Genomic DNA, 22552 nt, shown 5'->3' with positions numbered 1-22552 from the left:
TTAGAATCTGGCAAATGGTCACAAAAGGAGAGACTGGAAGGAGGGAGCAGGCTGAATGATTAGGGGGAGAGTAAATGGGAGTATGTAGTAAGGTGTATATAAGTTTATATGTGAGAGACTGACTTGATTTGTAAACTTTCACTTAAAGCACAATAAAAATTATTTAAAAAAATCAAGTTTCCATTTTAAAGCTTATACCTTTTATATCTAGAATGTGGGACAATTGTTTTGTGGGTAAGGTGAGTGAGAAGGAAGAATATGCTAGATGATCCTTCAAAGCAGAACTTGGATAGATTAGGCCAGAGATTATCAACTATGTAGAATACATTTATAAAAGTTGTTTCCTGAGGAGATTTAATGGCATGATGGCCTGGGTAATTATAGAATCATATAGGTATTTGGCTTAAAAAGTGGAAAATCCAATACACTTTCTTCTCTTATTTTGTATTCCTCCCAATTGAGATCGTAAGGCACCATGATTTGAGTTTTTGTGTTGACAAAAATTTAAGGTTTTGGAGAACACAGAACTGAGAGAGTGACTGGGCCTCTGCTGAGAGTTTCACCCAGACTGGCAGAGTGGGTTTCCCTATATGTCTACAGGAAATGCCGCTTTATCATACACAAAGGTGACAAGCCCCAGCGGCTTCTTGGCGCTGGGGAAGAATGCTGACACAGAGGATTACCATCCTTGGCCCTCTAGAATAGCTCCTACATCACCACACCTCCTCTCCTGTGGGAATTACGGGAGTTTAGGGAGCAAATGGTAAAACCTATTACTAAGTATTTGATTAGAGCGATTGAATGGAAGTCTGGAACGTCATGTTTAAAAGACAGCTGGTCCAGGGATCCGACAGACACTTTCGTTAGAATCATTTCATAACACGAATTCACAATTTCTTCTTCGAAGAGCTGAGTTGTTGCCATTATAGGAAATTTTTATTAATGACCTCAAAAAAAAGCTTACTCAGTATCAAACTCCAGGATTAGTCCTTTTTTAGAAACTGGTCAAAACACTGCTGTGTCATTAATCCTTATTATGAGACATGTCTAAAAATTATTCAGCATATTGCCTACTCCTATTAAATGATCAGTGTGTCTTAGAAATATATTGGAGAACAATGCTGGATGTGAATCTCAATGTCACAGATTATTACCCAACCCTTATCCTGCTCTATCATCCTTTGCTATCTATTAAACTTGCCCATTCTGCTACATGCCAAGATTTGCTGGTTACCAAGATAATATATTGAGAGTAAAATTTTCTGTAAAATAAACAGAAACTATCAAAGAAATATTAAGTTTTTCAAAAGTAACCAAGAATAACATGAATTGAAAGAGAACAGAGATTGTTACAGAGATGTGAACTATCTGTAGAAAATATCTAATCTTTTACTTCTTTGAGATTTAAATGCTGTTTTTTTTTTTGGAGAGTGGAAAGAGCACTGAGCCCAGTCAGATGACCCACTCTACCACTAACTGTATGAGTTTTGGCATGTCACTTATTTCCTTCAGCCTCAGTTTCCTCTTCCATAAAATGTGAAGGATAAATTAGGTGATCACCGAGGTCTCTTTCAGATCTGACTTAGAATTCTATGAGTTATCATCAGGTAGCTATTTCATAGTTCTTAGCTATAAAGTGGTTCACAGGAAAAAAAAAAAAAAACCTGGCATAGTATCATTACTAACTGATGGTTACACCACACTAACTATCATTAAATCCCTGATATTAAGACTTCAGCTTCACATTTTGGGTCATCTTTAAGCCAAAGATTCTGATTTGCCATATATTTTCAAAACACAGTGCTGGTAACAAATACTTTTACAGAAACAAATTTGAAAACTGAATTCGAGAAAACATAACTACACAGGATCAGAACAAGAAGCTTAGAAATAGGACAGCCCCTATTGTTAGGGGTTTCTTTCTCAGTTGTTAAGATTTCCCAGAGTAGAAGAAGGCCTAACATAAACTCAGAGTTCTGCTATCTGTGCTGCAAAGATTACCAGATAAACAAAGAGTATAAACACTGTTACCTGGAGGTGCTGAAGATCATCCTCCTGGACATTTTGTGATAAGTTATATACCTGGATTAAGAAATAAGCCAAAATGAGGAAATAATTAGCATCATACTAAGCACTTATTTTGTCATTCTTTATTTTTCTAAATATATCAATTATCACAAAATCAAAATCTTACATGCATTCTTACATAATGCTATTTATAAGATCTTGACAGAGGAGTAAAGGAAGGCTGAGAGACAATGTACAATGATCATAAAACTGTTCCAGAGATACAGTAACCATCTGCTGTGCAGACAAAATATTAAAATTAATTTATAAACCAGACTTAACAGTTAGTTAGTAAAATAACCATTCTCCCAAACATACCAAAATAACAGCAGTCTGAGCCTGAACAACTCGTATAAAAAAAGTTTGTTTCGAAAACTATGTTGACTTTTTCACAAAAGAATTTTAACGTCTATAGAACATTCCTCACCACTCATCTGTTCAATTTGTTGTACTGTGGTTGTGTGTTGCTATGATGCTGGAAGCTATGCCACTAGTATTTCAAATACTAGCAGGATAACCCATAGTAGACAGGTTTCAGCGGAGCTTTCAGACTAAGACAGACTAGGAAGAAGGACCTGGAGATCTACTTCTAAAAAAACTGGCCAGTGAAAACTTTATGAATAGCAGCAGAACATTGTCTGATATACTGCTAGAAGATCAGCCCCTCAGGTTGGAAGGCACTGAAAATATGATGGGGAAGAGCTGCCTCCTCAACATATAGTCGGCCTTAATGATATGGATGGAGTCAAGCTTTCAGGACGTACATTTGCTGATGTGGCATGACTCAAAATGAGAAAAACAGCTGCCCACATCCGTTAGTAATCAGAACGTGGAAAGTACAAAGTACAAATCTAGGAAAATAGGAAACTGTCAAAATGAAACGGAACACTTGAAGGTAGATATCCTAGGCATTCCTAAGCTGAAATGGACTGGTATTGGCTATTTTGAATCGGACAATCACATGGCCTACTCTGCTGGGAATGAGGTTTTTACCAGCTTCTGCAGTCTGAAATTGATCAAACATGCAATCAAGATGCATTGATAATTACTGGTGATTGGAATGTGAAAGTTGGGAACAAAGAAGGATCAGTAGTTGAAAAATATGGCCTTGGCAATAGAAATGATGCCAGAGATTGCATGACAGAATTTTGCAAGACCAACAACCTATTCATTAGAAATACCTTTTTACAACAACATAAACACCGACTATACATGTGGCCCTCACCAGATGGAATACACTGGAATCAAATTGACTACATCTGTGGAAAGAGACAATGGAGAGATACAATATCATCAGTCAGAACAAGGCCAGGAACTGACTGTGGAACAGACCAACAATTGCTCATATGACATTTCAAGTTGAAGCTGAAGAAAATTAAAGCAAGTCCATGGGAGCCAAAATACAACCTTGAGTATATCCCATCTGAATTTAGAGACCATCCTCAAGAAAATAAGTAAAGTATTATAATGAAACATGCAAAGACCAGGAGTTAGAAAGCCAAAAGGAAAAACCACGCTCAGCATTTCTCAAGCTAAAAGAACTGAAGAAAAATATCCAAGACTCAAGTTGCAATATTGAAGAATTCTATAGGCAAAATGGAGTCCTGGTGGCTCGGTAGTTAAGAGCTCAGTTTCTAACCAAAAAGTCTGCAGTTTGAATCCACCAGCCTCTTCTTGGAAACCCTCTGAGGCAGTTCTACTCTGTCCTGTAGTGTCGCTGTAAGTCAGAATCGATTCAACGGCATTGAGTTTGGTTGTTTTTCATTTTTGTTTGTTTGGTTATACACAAAATATTGAAGGAAGCAGGAATCATCAAAAGAAGATGGAAGGAATATACAGAGTCACTGTACCAAAAAGAAATGGTTGACGTTCAGCCATTTCAGGAGGTAGCATATGATCAAGAGTCAATGGTTTTGAAGGAAGAAGTCCAAGCTGCACTGAAGGCATTAGCGAACAACAAGGCTCCAAGAATCGACAGGATACCAGTTGAGATGTTTCAACACATGGATGCAATGCTGGAAGCACTAGTCTATGCCAAGAAATTTGGAAGACAGCTACCTGGCCAACCAAGTTGAAGAGATCCATATGTGTGCCCAGTAAAAAGAAAGGTGATCCAACAGAATATGGAAATTATCAAACAATATCATTAATATCACATGCAAATTTGATATTTTGCTGAAGATAATTCAAAAACAGTTGCAGCAGTACATCAATAGGGAATTGCCAGAAATTCAGGCAGGATTCAGAAGAGGACATGGAACGAGGGATATCATTGCTGATGTCAGATGGATCCTGACTAAAAGCAGAGAATACCAAAAAGATGTTTATCTGTATTTTATTGACTATGTTAAGGCATTCTACTATGTGGACCATAACAAATTATGGATAACATCGTGAAGAATGGGAATTTCAGAACACTTAATTGTGCTTATGTGGAACCTGTATAGGGTCGCTTTGAGTCGGAATTGACACGACGGCACTGGGTTTTGGGTACGTGGACCAACAGGCAGTTGTTCGAACAGAACAAGTGGATACTGTGTGGTTTAAAGTCAAGAAAGATGTGTGTCAGAGTTGTATCCTTTCACCATACTTAGTCTGTATGCTGAGCAAATAATCTGAGAAGTTGGACTATATGAAGAAGAATGTGGCATCAGGATTGGAGGAAGACTCATTAACAACTTGTGATATTCAGATGACACAACCTTGCTTGCTGAAAGTGAAGAGGACTTGAAGCACTTACTGATGAAGATCAAAGACTATAGCCTTCAGTATGGATTACACCTCAACGTAAAGAAAACAAAAATTCTCACAACTGGACCAATAAACAAGATCATGATAAACGGAGAAAATATTGAAGTTGTAAAAGATTTCATTTTACTTGGATCCACAGTCAATGCTCACGGAAGCGGCAGTCAAGAAATCAAACGACATTCTGCACTGGGCAAATCTGCTGCAAAAGACTTTTTTTAAAGCGTTGAAAAGCAAAGATGTCACTTTGAGGACAGCTGCACCTGACAAGCCATGCATGCTATTTTCAATCACCTCATAAGCATGCAACAGCTGGACAATGAATAAGAAAGACTGAAAAAGAATTGATGCCTTTCAATTATGGTGTTGGCGATGAATATTTAATATACCATGGACTGCCAGAAGAACAAACAATTCTTTTTTGGAAAAAATATAGCCAGAATCCTCTCTAGAAGAGATGATGGCGAGACTTTGTTTTATTTACACTGAGCATGTTATCAGGAAGGACCAGTCCCTGGTTGGTAAAATAGAGGGTCAGCAAAAAAGAGGAAGGCCTTCAAGGAGATGGACTGACACAGCAGGTGCAACAATGGACTGAAACATAGCAACAATTGTTAGGATGGCGCAGGATCAGGCAGGGTTTCATTCTGTTTTACACAGGGTCACTATGAGCCAGAACGGATTCAACAGCACCTAACAACAGCAACAAAGAATGTTCTTCATATGGAAGTTGGGTTCTGATTATTATGCTTACATTCTTACACATATGGATTATTCCTTCATGAGTAGATTACAGCATAAAGGTGACATTGTTTTTTGGGGGGGGTAAATATTAGTAACTTCAAAGAAAATTACAGATGCTTGTATGTTTACATACTGATACAAACAGTATATTTTCTGTACTTATTTAAATGATAGGCTATTCCTCAGAAAATAGTAAAAATCATTACTAAGGACTTAGAAGATTTTCAGCAAAAATACTCAGTGACTTTAGGTCAAATATAAATAATAAATAAAAAATTTTAAAAGGCAAATCAATCAGGTCTTAATTGTCTTGTATAAATGGCTTATCCTGTTGGTTAAAAAGAAATTAGATATTAAACCAGTATTTTAAAGGCTCACTCATTAAGAAGTATATTTTTAAAAGGCTAGTGAACCATAGGTTATAGCCATGACTTTTATTATGAAGTCCTTTAGAAAAAAATCTATCTATCCTTTCTCCTTCAGTCCAGCCTCTCTTGGTTGTCGCAACCAGACTCTGCAGGCTATGATGCCCTCGTTGCTGGTTCACTAGCTCCATCCTCTCTACTTGCTTATCCCTCCTTCATAATATGAGTCTCATCTCTTGACTACTTTGCCTTAAACCCAAACCCAGTGCCATCGAGTCGATTCCGACTCATAGCAACCCTATAGGACAGAGTAGAACTGCCCCATAGCTGTTTTTTTAAGCCACCTTACATTTTCCTACTGATATGCTCTGTTTCTTGGCTACTCTCTCACTCCTTGCTCCCTCCAGTGAAGAGAAAATATCTAAAAATTGCCTTAAAATCTTTTATGCTATGTGTTCTATGGTTATAGTAAAAATCTCCAAGGACTTTCAGGATAATTTAGAAAGCCTACAATAACCTCAAAAACAATGCTTAAAAATGAGTGAAAAACAAAAAAAGAAAATTTTAAAAATTATATAAAGACATTTACTTTCCTAAATATATATTAAAGTATGTTAAAAAGCTGTGAACCTGCCTAAGTGTTTTTACATTTAGAGATGTTTCTATTGGCTATGTAAAGCAAAATTTTGCATTTCTAAATCTTGTTTCATTAAGCATAATTTATAACAGGTAATCCAAATATATCTGCATATAAGATATTATTAAGTTTATTGTAGGCTTTAAACAGAAAAAAAATTATCGATAAGACAATGTAACCTTTTCTGACTAAAGCAGGCAATTTGAAAACTGATCAATAATTAGACTATTATAACAGAAACAATTATACTCTTACAGAAATCATAAGAACCAGGATGCTAATTGAGTCAAATAATATACATGATCTACCATGTTTGTTTGTCCCACTACCACATGTACATAGAAACACACATATTCATAATTTTTAATTAAAGAAACATTCATCAAAATGGATTTATTTTATTCCATACCTGTATTGAGCTGATCATTGTGCTAAGGGCAAATACCGTGGCTGAATCTCTCAAAGTTGATTGACTATCAAAGGTTCCCTGAGTATCCATCAGTAACACTGCAACCTACAAGGAAGTAGAGTACGTTATGGGTATTTTATAGAACATGTAGGGCATTAAGGTTGCCACAGGTTAATGCTATAAGAACCAAAGCAATCTATTATCATTGAATGCTATTAATAGGTAATTTCTTACATGTACCATGAGTGCCACAGAAAATCAAACTATTAATTAGCTGCTGATTACTATAATGATTAAGTTTCACCAGTAATCCAACATAATAGAAACTTAATACAGCAACTGAAACGAAGTACAGATGTTAGCTTGCTGATCTGCTATTCTACTCTCCTGTAACCTCACCTAGCCTTATCACTAGAAAGGGAAACAGGGGACATGCAATAGGATGCCACCCTACCTAAGCTTCATGTCTAATGGCCAAAATTTGTTTTCGAAGGAGCATTTTAAAGAATCTGAAAAAATGGTAATCATTGCAAGTGAAAACTTGATTTTATTTAACAAGTTAGCATCGTACCTTTTTACCATCAGGCTTATTGATAAGGAAGATTTCACTCCATATCTGTATCCCCGTGGTCTCTCGTTCAGATCCACCTCTCCATGAAAAACCAGTCAATGGTTCATTGTAATCTCCAATCCAGTCAACTGATTCCTGTAAATTAATAAAGTCTATGATGCGGAACTGGATACATGTGTATAGTTTTTCCATTCATCCATTCCAACTCTCATCCTGCTCCCACTCTAATCAAAAGAAAACAACATATGCACATGTCTTGCATTGACACAAACATTTTATTTATTCATCCAAAAACTAATTACAGAGGAGCAACCATCTGCCACATTTTGTGCTAGGTCCTGGGGATACAAGGATGAAATGATATCATTCCAGACCAGAGGAAACTCACAGCCTAACAGAGACAGACACGCTAACAAGCCATTATGACCTAATGTACGCGTACCAAAATGGAAGTGTATATAAGGCATAAATGGAAACACAGGAAAAGGAATACCTAACTCATGGTCATGTGGTACTTCATAGAAGAGGTGCTGTTTGAGCTAAGATTTGATGGATGTTTAGGAATTTTTCCGGCGAGCAAACGGGGGGCGGACATTCCAGAAAGAAAGGTATAAGAGTACATATTATGTCAGGACACACTAAAATGCTTTGGTATTGCATAAGCATCAAGATGGAGAAGAAGGGGCCAGTAGCAGGAGAGCCTGGACAGATAGATTCTGAATAACCTTGTAAGGTGCCTAAGGGAGTTGGAGTTTATCCTGCAGGCAGTGAGGCATTATAAAGAAGCAGAGATAGAATATCATCATAGTTAGGATTAGAAAGATTATTCTGGATGCAATGAAGGGCAAATAGTAGGGAAGGAAGATAATAGCCAGGAGGAGTCAAAAACATGATTGAGGACCTGAACCAAGGCCAGGATAGGGAGGGGGAAAGGGATACTGATACAAGTGGTATTTGGGAAGCCAAAGGAAGAAAGAATAGAGGTAATGGTCAACTGCATAAAAACTATAAAAAAGTATGATAAGGACTGGAAATTACCCCTTAAATTTAGTAATTAGGCCATGGTAAGCCTTGGTTAATAGTAGTTATACTTATTTTGATATTTGGTAGAGAGAATAAGTTACTAGCTTTTGGAAGATCTCATTAGATAATCCTCAGATCTAAAACCCCATATAAAACTTTACTAAATAAGAGGAATTTTGGAATAGCCTATTTGAATTAATAAGTCTATATAAAATTAATAAGTCTATATAGACTAGTATAAAATAATTTTTATTTACTTATATCCTGTCTTATTCTATAAAGCACTTTAGGCCCTTATAAAAAGCTCAGTTTGGGTTTTTTCATAAATTGGCTCCATTATCTCAAACCCACCTAGCGATTCTTATTTCCTCCCTGCCTCCAATACATAATTTCCACTCTAGGGTAGGTGTACCATTTGCTTAATGCATAAATCATACTCATTCCAACTGCCACACTTTTTCTATGTTCCTCCTAGTCTAGAATGTCCCTTCCTCCTCCTCCTGATCCAAATATTGCACATCTTCGAAGTCCAACTTGAGTCCCAGGATCTCCATGAGCCTTTCCCTGATAACTCCTGCCTATACACATATGTCCCTCCCCTAAACTTTTTTCTTTTTTAAATATTTTACTGAGTTTTCGATGAACATTTACATAACAAATTAGGTTCCCATTTAACAATTTCTATACACATTGTTCAGTGACATTGGTTACATTTTCCACATTTTGTCAGCTTCTCAATAACGTTCCCTGAATTTCTAATGTTACCTATATTCAGAAACATATGGATTAGCACTTAATGGTGATCTAAATATTTCATGTATCTTAGTTCTGTCTCCTCGGCCAAACCATGAGATACGTAACTGCAGAATCTGTCTCCTTTGGCATCTGCCATAGTGCCTAGCACAATGCAGGGCATGTAGCAGGTAATCAATAAATACTTACTGATCGATATAATAATTAAAATTAGTCTAATAAAATTTTTCCTGGAAAAAAAGTCTTGGGTCACATACTTCAATGAATAAATAATGATGATTAGGAACTGGCATAATGATAACGTTATTGTAATATCAACTTAGGTCAATGATCAACCTGAGATATTTAGAAAAACTCTAAGCCTGAAAAATGATACAAAAGACATCCACAAATAATTACTTTAAAACCAAATCCGTCGCTGTTGAGTCAATTCTGACTCATAGTGACCCTATAGGACACAGGAGAATGGCTCCATAGGGTTTCTAAGGCAATAAATCTTTACAGAAGCAGGCTGCCACATCTTTCTCCCTTGGAGCTGCTGGTGGGTTCAAACTGCCAACCTTCCAGTTGGCAGCTGAGTGCTTTAACCACTGTGCCACCAGGGCTCCTAGAGTTACTTTGGCAGATCTAAAATTTAACTTGTTTCATTCATTCAGGCATGCATTCATTCATTTACTCACAAGTTTATTGGTTATTATATTCCAGGTACTATGATACAGGATAAACTTTATAGCAGCTTTCCTACTACAAAGAACACAGATTGTCACATTTTAAATCTAATTTTTCTATTTTAATATGAATTATAATTACATATGCAGAAATGAAAGTAGTATCTGGTATAAACAAAGTCAACTATGCATGCCCTTATGCAAGGAACAGCAGAACAAATGTTCGTATTTTTTCATATTTTCTGAACTCTCTACTAGGTGCATAAAAACAAAAATAAAATAAATATGGTACCCTTGAATCTAAGCGAATGTCATTTACCACAGCAAACATTACAAGTGTTACTGAGTATTTCATCCTGATGTTTATATAACAGTTAAAACTATGAACGTGCCGAAAACTGTATAATCCCAAAGAGTGGAAGCTATATTAGTTATTGTTTATTAAATTTTCCAACCTTAAAAAAAAAAAAAGTAGCATACTAATGTTTTTATGCTAGAAATAGGAAATTATAAGTTTTATTTGTGTTCAAAGCTGAAATTATTTTGGTAATTCTGTTGTTGATTTGTTTGAACTGAAGCTGGAGATAGAAGATGTAGACGTTAACATTGTGAAATTGTTCAGCTATGAAAGATCAATCCAAGATGGATAATTATGGTATAAATACATAATACAAAGTTTCTTTGGGTAGGGCATCTATTCTGCCTCAAAATCCATATTCGCATCAGAATTGCAATAGATAAAAGAGGGAAAAAAATATTAGTATGTTCTCCATTCCCAGTCTTCTGTTCCCCAACTCTTATCTATTTATCCTTCTGCTTTTGGTTCATCCTAAGTCTCTTAAGGTCTCTTTTCTGTGTCATGCTGTTGTCTCAGACATTATGACACTGTCAGTTGCCTCTGGTGGTGGGGTGAGAGAAAGGACTGACTGGGAAAGGGCAAGAGGGAACTTTCTGGGGTAATGGTAATGTTCTCTATCTTAATAGGAGTTTGGACTACTATATGCATTTGTCAAAAATATCTGAATGTACACTTAGGATATTTGCATTTCATTGTTTGTGGAGTTTACCTCAAAAGAAAAAAGCTTAAAAAATACTGATAAATATGACATATATATATATAGTAATGATATGTATGTTCAGGTATTTAGGGGGAAGTATACTGATGTCTTCAATTTACTTTGAAATACATAAAAAAAAAAAAAGATGTATTCATGGATGGATAAAGGTATGAGTGACCTATGTGATAAAGCAAGACTATTAATGTTCATGGTAGAATCTAGGTTGTAGGTACCCAAGGGTTCACTGTGAAATTCTTTTACCTTTGCTATATGCTTGAAAATTTTCAAAATGTTGAAAAAAAAGATTGCAACAAGAAGTTATAATAAAAGCTATTTGACATTTTAAACACTAACATGTAAAGTTTGTATCATATCGCTATGATGTGTCTGTTTTGAAAAGAGTAAAACAGTTTAAGTTATGTTCTAGGGAAACGCAGTAAAGTGGCATCAAAGAAAAGTGGTCTGTGTAGTTTGGTGCCCAAAACACTCAGATTGGCATGGATAGACCACAGCATTTTTAACTGGTGTATATTTAGAGTACATAATAATAGAAATGGAACTACTGAACACTACTAAACAAAAACACAAAGTGAAAGACGCACAGAAACAAGAAATCTTTTTAAAACACTTCTTACATACCTGGTTGTACATGTATCTCAACATGAAGTCCATCAGAAATGATTTTCCTTTTCTAAAGGCTCCAGCAACAGATACAGCAACGACCTCCTTGTCCCTGACAGCCTCTGAGAGAAGGATCCGATTTAGTGCAGTTTCATCTAACTCAAAGGAATGATCATCTTTGACAATGAGGACTTGGACTGGTCTTGCCTTTTTCACTGGCTCTTCCTCTTCTGAGCTCCATTCATATGACTTTTCTGAAAACCCGCCTGTTGAACAAAGCAGCAACTGGGTACAGCTGACCATCTCATAATACACAGAAATAAATGTATTTTTACTTCTCAACTTTCAAACACCTGACACAGGAACAGAGCGGAATTAGAAATGCTCGTTTTAATGACATAGGTTAATGTCATTCACACCATATCCCAGGAAGACTTATATTTGGTCTTTCTGATCACGTGACTGAATCACACAGAATTTTCTTTTCAGGGAAGCTCTAAGTCAGTGCAGAGATAATGTGTTTGCTGATGAGTGAGAAAGAAAATCAAAATTAAGGACACCACTTTTGGAGCAGATGAAATGGCTTGAGTTCACACTTTCCTCATCCCCCAGAAATAAGTTTATTTATTCACATGAAGGATCCTGGAAGCACTTCTTAAAGCTGAACATATATAGGAAGAAATATATAGAGCAGCTCAGAATTACAGATTTTCAAAACTGGAATAAACCTCTAAAGTCACTTAGTTTGGTTTCCTCCAATGCATGAATGGCATCTGTAAAACCCTAGACTCTAAATATCTAAAACTATACCTTGAAACAATGGAAGTTCTCTTTTATTTCTAATTTATTAAGATTTAAAAAATCATAAGTAGGTAATATATTTTAGCAAATGTCTTTCCTGTATCTATTGAGATAATTGTATATATTTTTTCTCTAATCTGCATTTTTTATATGAACCTAATATTTTCATTTTGTAGTGTCTTATTTATACACTGTTAGATACAGCTTGCTAAAATTTTTTTTAGAATTTGTGTTTCTTATTCATAAATGAGTATACGATTTTCCTTCCTCATTTTGTCCTTGCTGGTTTTATTATCAAAGTTACACTAGCTTTATAAAATGAATTAGCAAATTCTTCCTTTTCTTTCTTCAGGAAGAATGTGTAATAAAAGATTAAAGAATTCTTTTAAATCTTGATAGAACACTCCTGTAAATTGTCTGGGCCTGGTGTTTTCTTTATGAGATGATTTTTAACTGCTATGTTGATCTTTACAAATTATAATACTATAATTATCTTTAGTAGTAATAAAGCTTTGTATTTCTCCTTGAGACACATTTGGTATATCTTTCTAGGAATTTTTTTTCCATTTTCTAAAATTTCAGACAAAATGTCAGAAAGATGAAGGTTTGAACAACATTATTAGCCAACCTGGCCTATATGATCTATATACCTAATAAGCCCAGAACCACATTTTTTTTTTTTTTTAAGTTCATATGGACCATTTATCAGATAGACCATATAACCAAAAAAAAAAAAAACCCATTGCCGTGGAGTCAATTCCCACTCATAGCAACTCCACAGGACAGAGTAGAGTGCCTGGTGGATTCAAACTGCCGACCTTTTGGCTAGGAGGCAAACTCTTAACCACAGTGCCACTAGGTTTTCATATACCGATTCATAACTCAGATCTCAACAAACCTAAAACTATTTCTCTGATCCAAATGTTTGGAAATTAAGCAATAAATTTCTAAATAAACTATGTCTTAAAGAAGAAAAAATGATGAAAATTAGAAAACATGACATATCAAAAACTTGCTTAGAGGAAATTTAAATGCATACACTAGAAAAAAAGTCTGAAAAATTATAATTTAACGTTAATCTTCAGAATCAAGAAAAAGAAGAGCAAATCAAATGAAAAGAAAAAGAAAATGTAGGAAATAGTAAAGATAAGGTCATAAATCAACGCAACAGAAATGGAGATCGACAAGATTAATAATACTGATCAAAGAAAACAAGAGAAAAAAAAACCCGCATATTACCAATAACAAATGAAAAAGGTAATATCATTACAAATCCTACGAATATTTTTAAGCTAATAAAAGGATATTATGAACAATTTTATGGAAATAAATTTGATAACTTTGATAAAATAGACAAATTTAAAGAAAAATATCACAAAGAATGACACAGAAAGAGAAAACATAAATACTTTTGTCTCTGAAAAAGAAATTAAATTCATAATTTAAAACCTCATGTAAAGAAAACTCCAGGTTCATTTGGGTTCCCTGGTCAGTTGTGCAAACATTTAGGGAAAACATAGTGCTCTTTTAGAGATCAGAAAATGATGGATCATTATCGGCTTGTTTTCTGAGGTCAAAATAACTTGGATACCAAAAAACTGACAAGGATATTATAAAAAATGAAATTACAAGCCAACATCTCTCAGGGAGATAAACTCAAAAGTCCTAAATGAAAGACAGCCAATGAAATCCAACGATAAATGAAAAAAATATATATACATCACAAGTGATTTTTATTATAAGAATTTAAGGTTAGTTTAACATTTAAAAATCAATATAATTCACCACATTAAATTAAAAAAATGATCATTTTAATAGATAAATAAATGTATGAAAATGTAATACCAATTCTTGATTAAAAAAAAAAAAAAACCTCAGCAAATTAAGAATAGAAGAGAAATTCCTTAATCTGGTGAATGGTATCAACAAAAAACCTACGACTAGAATTATACTTAATGGTAAAATACTGAAAGCTCTCCCCTAAAATCAGGAATCAGACATGGATGTCCACTATCACCATTTTTCATCAGTACTGTACTGCAAGTCCTAGACAAGGAGATAAAGCAAGTAAAAGAAACAAAAAGTATAACTGGAAAACAAGAAATCAAACATCATTATCCACAGTTGACACAATTGTGTATGTGATTGTCGTTGTGTGCTGTTGAGTCCATTCTGACTCATAGTAACCCTAAAGAACACAGTAGAACTGCCCCATAGAGTTTCCTAGGCCATAATCTTTACAGGAGCTGACCCTGACCTTTCAATTAGCAGCCCAGCACTTAACCATTGCACCACCATGGCTCCTGTTGACTGTGTATGTAGAATACACAGAAGAATATATATGTAACTATTAACGGGTGAATTTAGCAAGGTTGCTAGACACAAGGTGGATTTAAAAATCTATTTTATTTTTATATGCTTGCAGAAAACAATTATAAAATGAAATTTAAAAAAACATGTATAGCCACATAAACCAGAGACTGCATCAGCCTGAGACTGGGAGAACTAGATGGTGCCCGGCTACAACTGATGACTGCCCTGACAGGGAACACGACGGAGAACCCCTGGGGGAGCAGGAGAGCAGTAGGGTGCAGACCCCAGATTCTTGTAAGGACCAGACTTGGTGGTCCCACTGGGACTCGGGGGACCCCGGAGGTCTGGTCCCCAGGCCTTCTGTTGGCAGAACAGGAGCCGTTCCCGGGGCAGGCTCTTCGGACAGGGATTGGACTAGACTGTGGGATGAAGGGCGGTGCTGGCAGGGAGTGGGCTCCTTGGATCAGGTGGGCGTGTGGCACTGTGTGGGAGGCTCCCGTCTGGAGGGGAGATGGGAGGGCGGGGGCAGGGGCTGGCAGACTGGACGCAGGAGTGGAGGGTGGAGGGAAGGGGGTAGCAACTGGGAGTGTATATAGCAAGGTGGATGTAGGTTTTTGTATGGGAGACTGGCTTGGTTTTGGGCTTTCACTTAGAGTGTGGTAAAGATTTAAAAAGAAAAAGAGAAAAAGATTGAGAGCAACCTCAAAAAAGAAAAAACCATGTATATAGTCAATTAATTTTTTTGGTCAATTGATTTTTTTTGGTAATAGTTTTATTGAGATATAATTCACATACCATATTATTTACCCATTTGAAGAAAAAAAATAAATTCAATAGTTTTTAGTATATTAATAGAATTGTCCACAACTAATTTAAACATTTTCATCATTCCCCCCCAAAAGCCTGCTACTCTTTAATAGTCACTCCCCATTTGCCCACAGTCACCCCAGCCCTAATCTGCTGTAAACCCGTTGCCATCAAGTCATTCCAACTCATAGGGACCCTATACTCTACAAATCTACAAATAGAGATTTGCCTATTCTGGATATTCCACATAAATGGAATAATAAAATATGTGGCGTGTTGTGACTGGCTTCTTTGATTTAGCGTAATGTTTTCAAGGTATATCCACATAATGTTTTCAAGATATATTTACTAGTAGCAAGTATCAGTACTTCATTCCTTTTCATGACCAAATAATATTCTACTGTATATAGATAGCAAATTACATTTATCCATTCACCAGTTGATGGACATTTGGGTTGTTTGCACCTTTTGGCTATTATGAATAATGATGTGATAAACATTTGTGTCCAAATTTTTGTATGGACATGTTTTCATTTCTCATGGGTGGTCAGTACTTTTTGACAAAGGTGCCAGGGTAATTCAGTGAAGAAAGAACAGTGTTTTCAACAAATGGTACTGGAACAATTACATATCTTTATGCAAAAAAAATAAATAAAACAAAAACATTTATCTATGCTTGGAATGTAAGGTATTATTAAGAAAAAATGTTATGCACTTGATTCATTGTTTATAATTCTCTATTATCTAAGCCATATTATTATTATTATTAATCTAAAATGAAAGATAATCCAAAAATTCTTTACAATGCATACCAAGTTTTTTCAGCGTCAGGTTTCTACCTTCTTAAATATGTTTTGCTAAACAAAATTTAGTTTCAAATCTCTGAGCACTATGCAGATGTTAAAAGGAGGGAGAGGTGAGAAACAGGTCAGAAGCAAACCAGACAGAAATTAGCATTTTACTACAGATGATACAAATGGATAGCTCACAATGAGAGAACCAACCACATGTATCATTTCCCATTTTTACATATCTTGTATTCAGTATAGCGGCTTTGTGGGACTTTTTCATTTTATGTGGTGTTCTAAATCACTGGAAGCTGGCCACACAGCAACTGAATTTAGGTATGCAGAAAAGGAGTCCTCAAAAATTTAGAACAAAGAGCACAAACATTTCAATATACTGGAAATTCTGTGGAGTATATTTATAATTTTCTTAATTGGAGGCTTTGTATAAACTCTATACTCCATATTTCCAGCAAAAATTAAACCACGTGATGAACTCTGAGTATACTGGAGTTTTTATGGAGAAAAGACATAGCACCAAGGAAACTGTCGCTTGGCAACTAAAATTAAAAAGATATGTTACTTTTTCTATAACAATTATGTCTCTTTCTAAAAGTAGAACATGAAGAAAATGACAGAAAAAACATTTGTCTGAATGTGCAACCAAGTATGACTTCCGAAATAACAGCAAAAGGGAGTTTTTACAAAAAGGGACAAAACGGAGTTGAAGAAACAAAAACAAAATATTAACTCATAAAAATGAACCTTAAGCAAGAGTAGAGATAAGAATTACAACACGATGACTAGACATTCTAGGTCTCAAAACACTACCACGCAGGCTCTGATAATTCTGCTGTTAAAGATACTCTTGAGAAGAGTCCTGTAACTTCAGAGCCTTGGAAGAAATAAGCAAATGATATAACAGATTGTTTATTTTTATTAGATATAAAAGCATTCCACAGACCATCAGTGGATGCCTCCAGAAGAAAAACAGTGTTATTATGATGAGGGCACTGGCAATTATAAAAAGAAAAAACTTCAACAGAAAGATTAATAAGTGATACAAAAAAATATACATGACTAAGAGAGATATGGAAAAAAATTCATTCTTAGTAGCAATTAAAGAAATGCAAATTAAATGGAAATAACCTTTTTGGTTATCATAACTAGGAAAGGTTAAAAATATACACTCAGAGTTAGACATTGAAAAATATTAAAAATTATACCTACTCAAGAAAAAATAGGGACAACGTTAGGAACCCTCATACATGGCATAAACAGTATACAAAACATTATAAAGAATGTAGAAGAAAAACTAGATAACTGGGAGCTCCTAAAAATCAAACACCTATGCTCATCCAAAGACTTCACCAAAAGAGTGAAAAGACTACCTACAGGCTGGGAAAAAGTTTTTAGCTATGACATTTCTGATCAGCGCCTGCTCTAAAATCTACAAGATACTGCAAAAACTCGACTACAAAAAGACAAATAACCCAATTAAAAAATGGGCAAAAGATATGAAAAGATACTTCACTAAAGAAGACATTCAGGTAGCTAACAGATATATGAGGAAACATTCACGATCATTAGCCATTAGAGAAATGTGGATCAAGACTACAATGAGATTTCATCTCACTCCAACAAGGCTGGCATTAATCCAAAAAACACAAAATAATAAATGTTTAAGAGGCTCTGGAGAGACTGGAACACTTCTACACTGCTGGTGGGAATGTCAAATGGTACAACCACTTTGGAAATCAATTTGGCGCTTCCTTAAAAAGCCAGAAATAGAACTACCATACGATCCAGCAATCCCACTCCTTGGAATATATCCTAGAGAAATAAGAACCTTTACATGAACAGATACATGCATACCCATGTTTATTGCAGCACTGTTTACAATAGCAAAAAATGGAAGCAACCAAGGTGCCCATCAACGGATGAATGGATAAATAAATTATGGTATATTCACACAATGGAATACTACGCATCGATAAAGAACAGTGACGAATCTGTGAAACATTTCATAACGTGGAGGAACCTGGAAGGCATTATGCTGAATGAAATTAGTCAGTTGCAAAAGGACAAATATTGTATAAGACCACTATTATAATAACTTGAGAAATAGTTTAAACTGAGAAGAAAATATTCTTTCGTGGTTACGAGAGGGGAGAGGGAGGGAGGATGGGAAAGGGGCATTTACTAATTAGATAGTAGATAAGAACTACTTTAGGTGAAGGGAAAGACAGCACACAATACAGCGCAGGTCAGCATAATTGGAGTAAACCAAAAGCAAAGAAGTTTCCTGAATAAACTGAACGCTTCGAAGGCCAGCATAGCAGGGGAAGAGGTCTGGGGACTATGGTTTCAGGGGACATCTAAGTCAATTGGCATAATAAAATCTATTAAGAAAACATTCTGCATCCCACTTTGAAGAGTGGCATCTGGGATCTTAAACGCTGGCAAGCAGCCATCTAAGATGCATCAATTGGTCTCAACCCACCTGGAGCAAAGGAGAATGGAGAACACCAAGGACATAAGGCGATTACAAGCCCAAGAGACAGAAAGGGCCACATGAACCAGAGACTACATCATCCTGAAACCAGAAGAACTAGATGGTGCCCGGCTACAACCGATGACTGCCCTGTCAGGGAACACAACAGAGAACCCCTGAGGAAGCAGGAGAACAGTGGGATGCAGACCCCAAATTCTCATAAGAACAGACTTAATGGTCTAACTGAGGCTGGAAGGACCCCGGTGGTCACAGCCCCCAGGCCTTCTGTTGGCCCAGGACAGGAACCATTCCCGAAGCCAACTCTTCAGAGATGGATTGGACTGGACAATGGGTTGGAGAGGGGTGCTGGTGAGGAGTGAGCTTCTCGGATCAGGTGGACACTTGAGACTATGTTGGCATCTCTTGCCTGGAGGGGAGATGAGAGGGTGGAGGGGGTTAGAAGCTGGCTAAATGGACACAAAAAGAGAGAGTGGAGGGAGAGAGTGGGCTGTCTCATTAGGGGGAGAGTAATTGGGAGTATATAGCAAGGTGTATATAAGTTTTTGTGTGAGAGACTGACTTGATTTGTAAACTTTCACTTAAAGCACAATAAAAACTATTTAAAAAAATTATACCTACTCATTAATAAAACAATTCCATTTCCAGGAATTTTTCCTGAGGAAATAATAAGGACAGTACATATGTATTTATCTACATAAAGGTTGATTACAACCTTATTTATACAGTGACAAACTGGAAACAATCTAAGTACCTAACAGTGGAATATTGTAAATAAATTTTGGTACAGCTATGCTATGCAAAAGGTGCAGCCATTTGAAATCATGTTATAGAAACATACCTAATCATAAGAAAATATGTTAACGTATTTCAATGAAAAAAGCAGATGGGAAATACAATTCCCACTAAGGAAAACACACAAATATGCATATAGTCACTGAAAAAATAGTTTTAGAAGTACTTGCTTTTTAATGAATTGTCTGGTCCTTGGAGTCCTGGTGGTACACTGGTTAACAGTTTGGCTGCTAACCAAAAGGTTGGCAGCTAGAGTCCACCAGCCACTCCTTGGAAACCCTATGGGGCAGTTCTACCCTGTGCTATAGGGTCACTATGTGTTGTAATCGACTCAGCGCCATGAGTTTGGTTTTGTTTGGTGTCTGGTCCCTAAATCCTCTTGGAGTCAGCTATTCTGAAAATGCATGGTTACTCTTTGAGCTGAATATCGTCTATTCATGTTCAGGTCTATCTTCACCATTCTAACTTCTTTATATTGCAGGGACTACAAGTATAGAAACCACAGTAGTATAATTCTTATACTCTCCTGGTAGCAGGGTTCTGGTATAGATTTTGCCAGTGAAAGGCACTCGTAACATTTAGAAGACAAAATGAAGGAAAAGTGTTTCTTATCGTCTAACAGAATGGACAGATACGTGAGCACATAACAGACACGAGGCTTCCAGCACACTGTCAAAGGTACAGAACTACACTAATTTACGGACAGTAGCTAGCACTTTGGTCAGATGATCAGGTACTTAGAAGTATGTGTGTAGACCTTTGGTTCCATGTAAATGCTTACCAAAGAACTCTAAGTGAAGAGGAAGGTCTCAATAATCAAGTGGACAAAGTGACTCATTCTGTGGATATCAGATGGCCTCCTCCCCAGCCACCCCAATGACTGCTCAGTGAGCCCACGAACTAAACAGCAAAAGATACGAAGCATCTATATTAATACAAGACAAAAAAGACTTTGGGGCAAAAAGCATTACTTGAGGTACAAAAGCTTAGTACATAAAAATAAAAGGGTCCCACCACTGATGGTTTTGACCAGGGTCACAATAGTTGGTCCCAGGTAGAATGGGAGAAAAATGTGGAGCAGATCTCAAATTCTTATTAAAAAAAAAAAGCTAGACCAACTGGAACAGTAGAGAACAGAGGACTTCCTGAGACTATCACCCTGAGACATTCTTTAAATCCAGAACTGAGCCTATCCCTTGAGATCACAAGTTAGTAAAATCACAGAACGGCACACAAAATCAAGGACATTACCTGTAAGATCAGTGCTCTACTTAAAAATCACCAGTATGAGACCAAAAGGTCAACAATTACTCAAAAGCAGAGAAGATGAGGGAAGGGATATACAACATATGTTCTGACCAGAGTACAAGTAAATATGAAATCAACAGCACAAACATAACTTAGAAAAATCATACCTTCTATACATTCATGGATAATGGAATAAATCACTATGGACACTGTGATGGTTCATATTGTGTGTCAACTTGGCTGGGCCATGATTCTCAATGTTTATATGTGATCACTCCCATGATTGTCTCTGCTGTGAGTAGACAATTAGCTGAAAGGGAGTTTCCTTGGGGGTGTGCCTTGTATCCAAATATAAGCAGACATTCAGGCTTCTTTGCTCACTCAGTATCCTGCGGCTGCCTCCTGTTGTCTGACCTCCGGCTCTTGGGACTTGAGCTATCAGCTTATCTGCAGATCTTAGAATTCAAGGATCTTCACAGCCCGAGAGCCGGAGCCCCACTTTCCGACCTGCAGATCTTGGATTTGCCAGCCCCTGCAGCTACATTAATTGAGAGACGCCTCTTTCTCCATACACGGACTTGGGACATTTCAGCCTCTACGATCACATGAGCCATTTCCTTGATATAAATCTCTCTCTATATATATTTATATGCTTTGTTGGTTTTGCTTCTCTAGAGAACCCAGCCTAAAACAGACATATATAACACTTAAAACTGAATCACCACTTCAAAGAGATTTGAATGAGGGAATTTTTTTCCTTGTTAAAATAGTTGCTGTTTCTGCAGAAACTTCATTTTAAGATTAAACTGTGATGGATGAGCTATCATAATTCAAGTACACCGTTCTTTTTTCTAACAATTATTCATTGTCAGGCAATAGTAGTAAAGGGATTAAGGATGAAGCAAGTTTATAAAGTACTATTTTCTAAAAGAAATAGGAGGTATTTTCATTATTTCTATTGTACTTTTGGCTATACAAACACTTTGATGATATGAACGTCTATGTCTCCAATAAATCTGGTCAGAAATCACTTTTATTTTGTGATTAAGTTACATGGTGTATAGTAGGATAGCATACTGGGTACAAGTGGTCCCAAGTAAGATAAAAGACTAAAATAAAATGCTAGATGTTACATGAAACTGGTTTATGCATGAAATGTTTTGTGCCTTGGTCTAATATTAAGAAGGTGTCTGTGTAAAATAACAAAAAGGACTAGTGTTGAATTGCACTATATTTTCCATATTCTAGATTACTAAATTTTTAAATGTGTTCTTTCCAAGATCGATTGAATTAGTGTATACACTTGCTATCGTATGTGACAACTGTGTCATTGTTAGAGATTTTGGTAACTAAAATGGAAACCAGAAAAAAAAACTGAAGGAGAATGAACCTACTACATAAAATATGTATTAAAAAAACAAACCAAACGTTGCCATCATGTCAATTCTGACTCATAGTGACCCTATGGGACACAGTAGAACTGTGCTTTCCAAAGAGCAGGTAGTGGATTTGAACTGCCAACGTTTTGGTTAGCAGCCAAGCTCTTAACCATTGTACCACCAGGGCTCCATATTACATATAGGAAAAAGTAAAATTGATATTTAGAGAAAATCTACAGTCTTAGATG

At 36.1% G+C, this 22552-nt stretch overlaps 1 protein-coding gene across 2 annotated transcripts in view; it reads right to left on the bottom strand.

Annotated features, from left to right (window-relative positions):
• The window catches only part of ATL1 (atlastin GTPase 1), an 80795-nt gene that overhangs the window by 45041 nt on the left and 13202 nt on the right, over nucleotides 1-22552 (bottom strand). For both annotated transcript variants that reach the window (XM_064292465.1, XM_064292467.1), the window contains exons 3-6: nucleotides 11683-11930; nucleotides 7542-7676; nucleotides 6971-7075; nucleotides 2032-2082 (exon numbers count right to left, since the gene is read on the bottom strand). In XM_064292465.1, the coding sequence (XP_064148535.1) occupies nucleotides 2032-2082; nucleotides 6971-7075; nucleotides 7542-7676; nucleotides 11683-11930 (539 nt within the window). The remainder of the gene's footprint in view (nucleotides 1-2031; nucleotides 2083-6970; nucleotides 7076-7541; nucleotides 7677-11682; nucleotides 11931-22552) is intronic.

The sequence above is a fragment of the Loxodonta africana genome, chromosome 10 (genome assembly GCF_030014295.1).
Source record: "Loxodonta africana isolate mLoxAfr1 chromosome 10, mLoxAfr1.hap2, whole genome shotgun sequence".
Classification (NCBI taxonomy): Eukaryota; Metazoa; Chordata; class Mammalia; order Proboscidea; family Elephantidae; genus Loxodonta; species Loxodonta africana.
The sequence above is the reverse complement of the archived record's forward strand: the minus strand, read 5'-3'. Positions and strand labels throughout refer to the sequence as shown.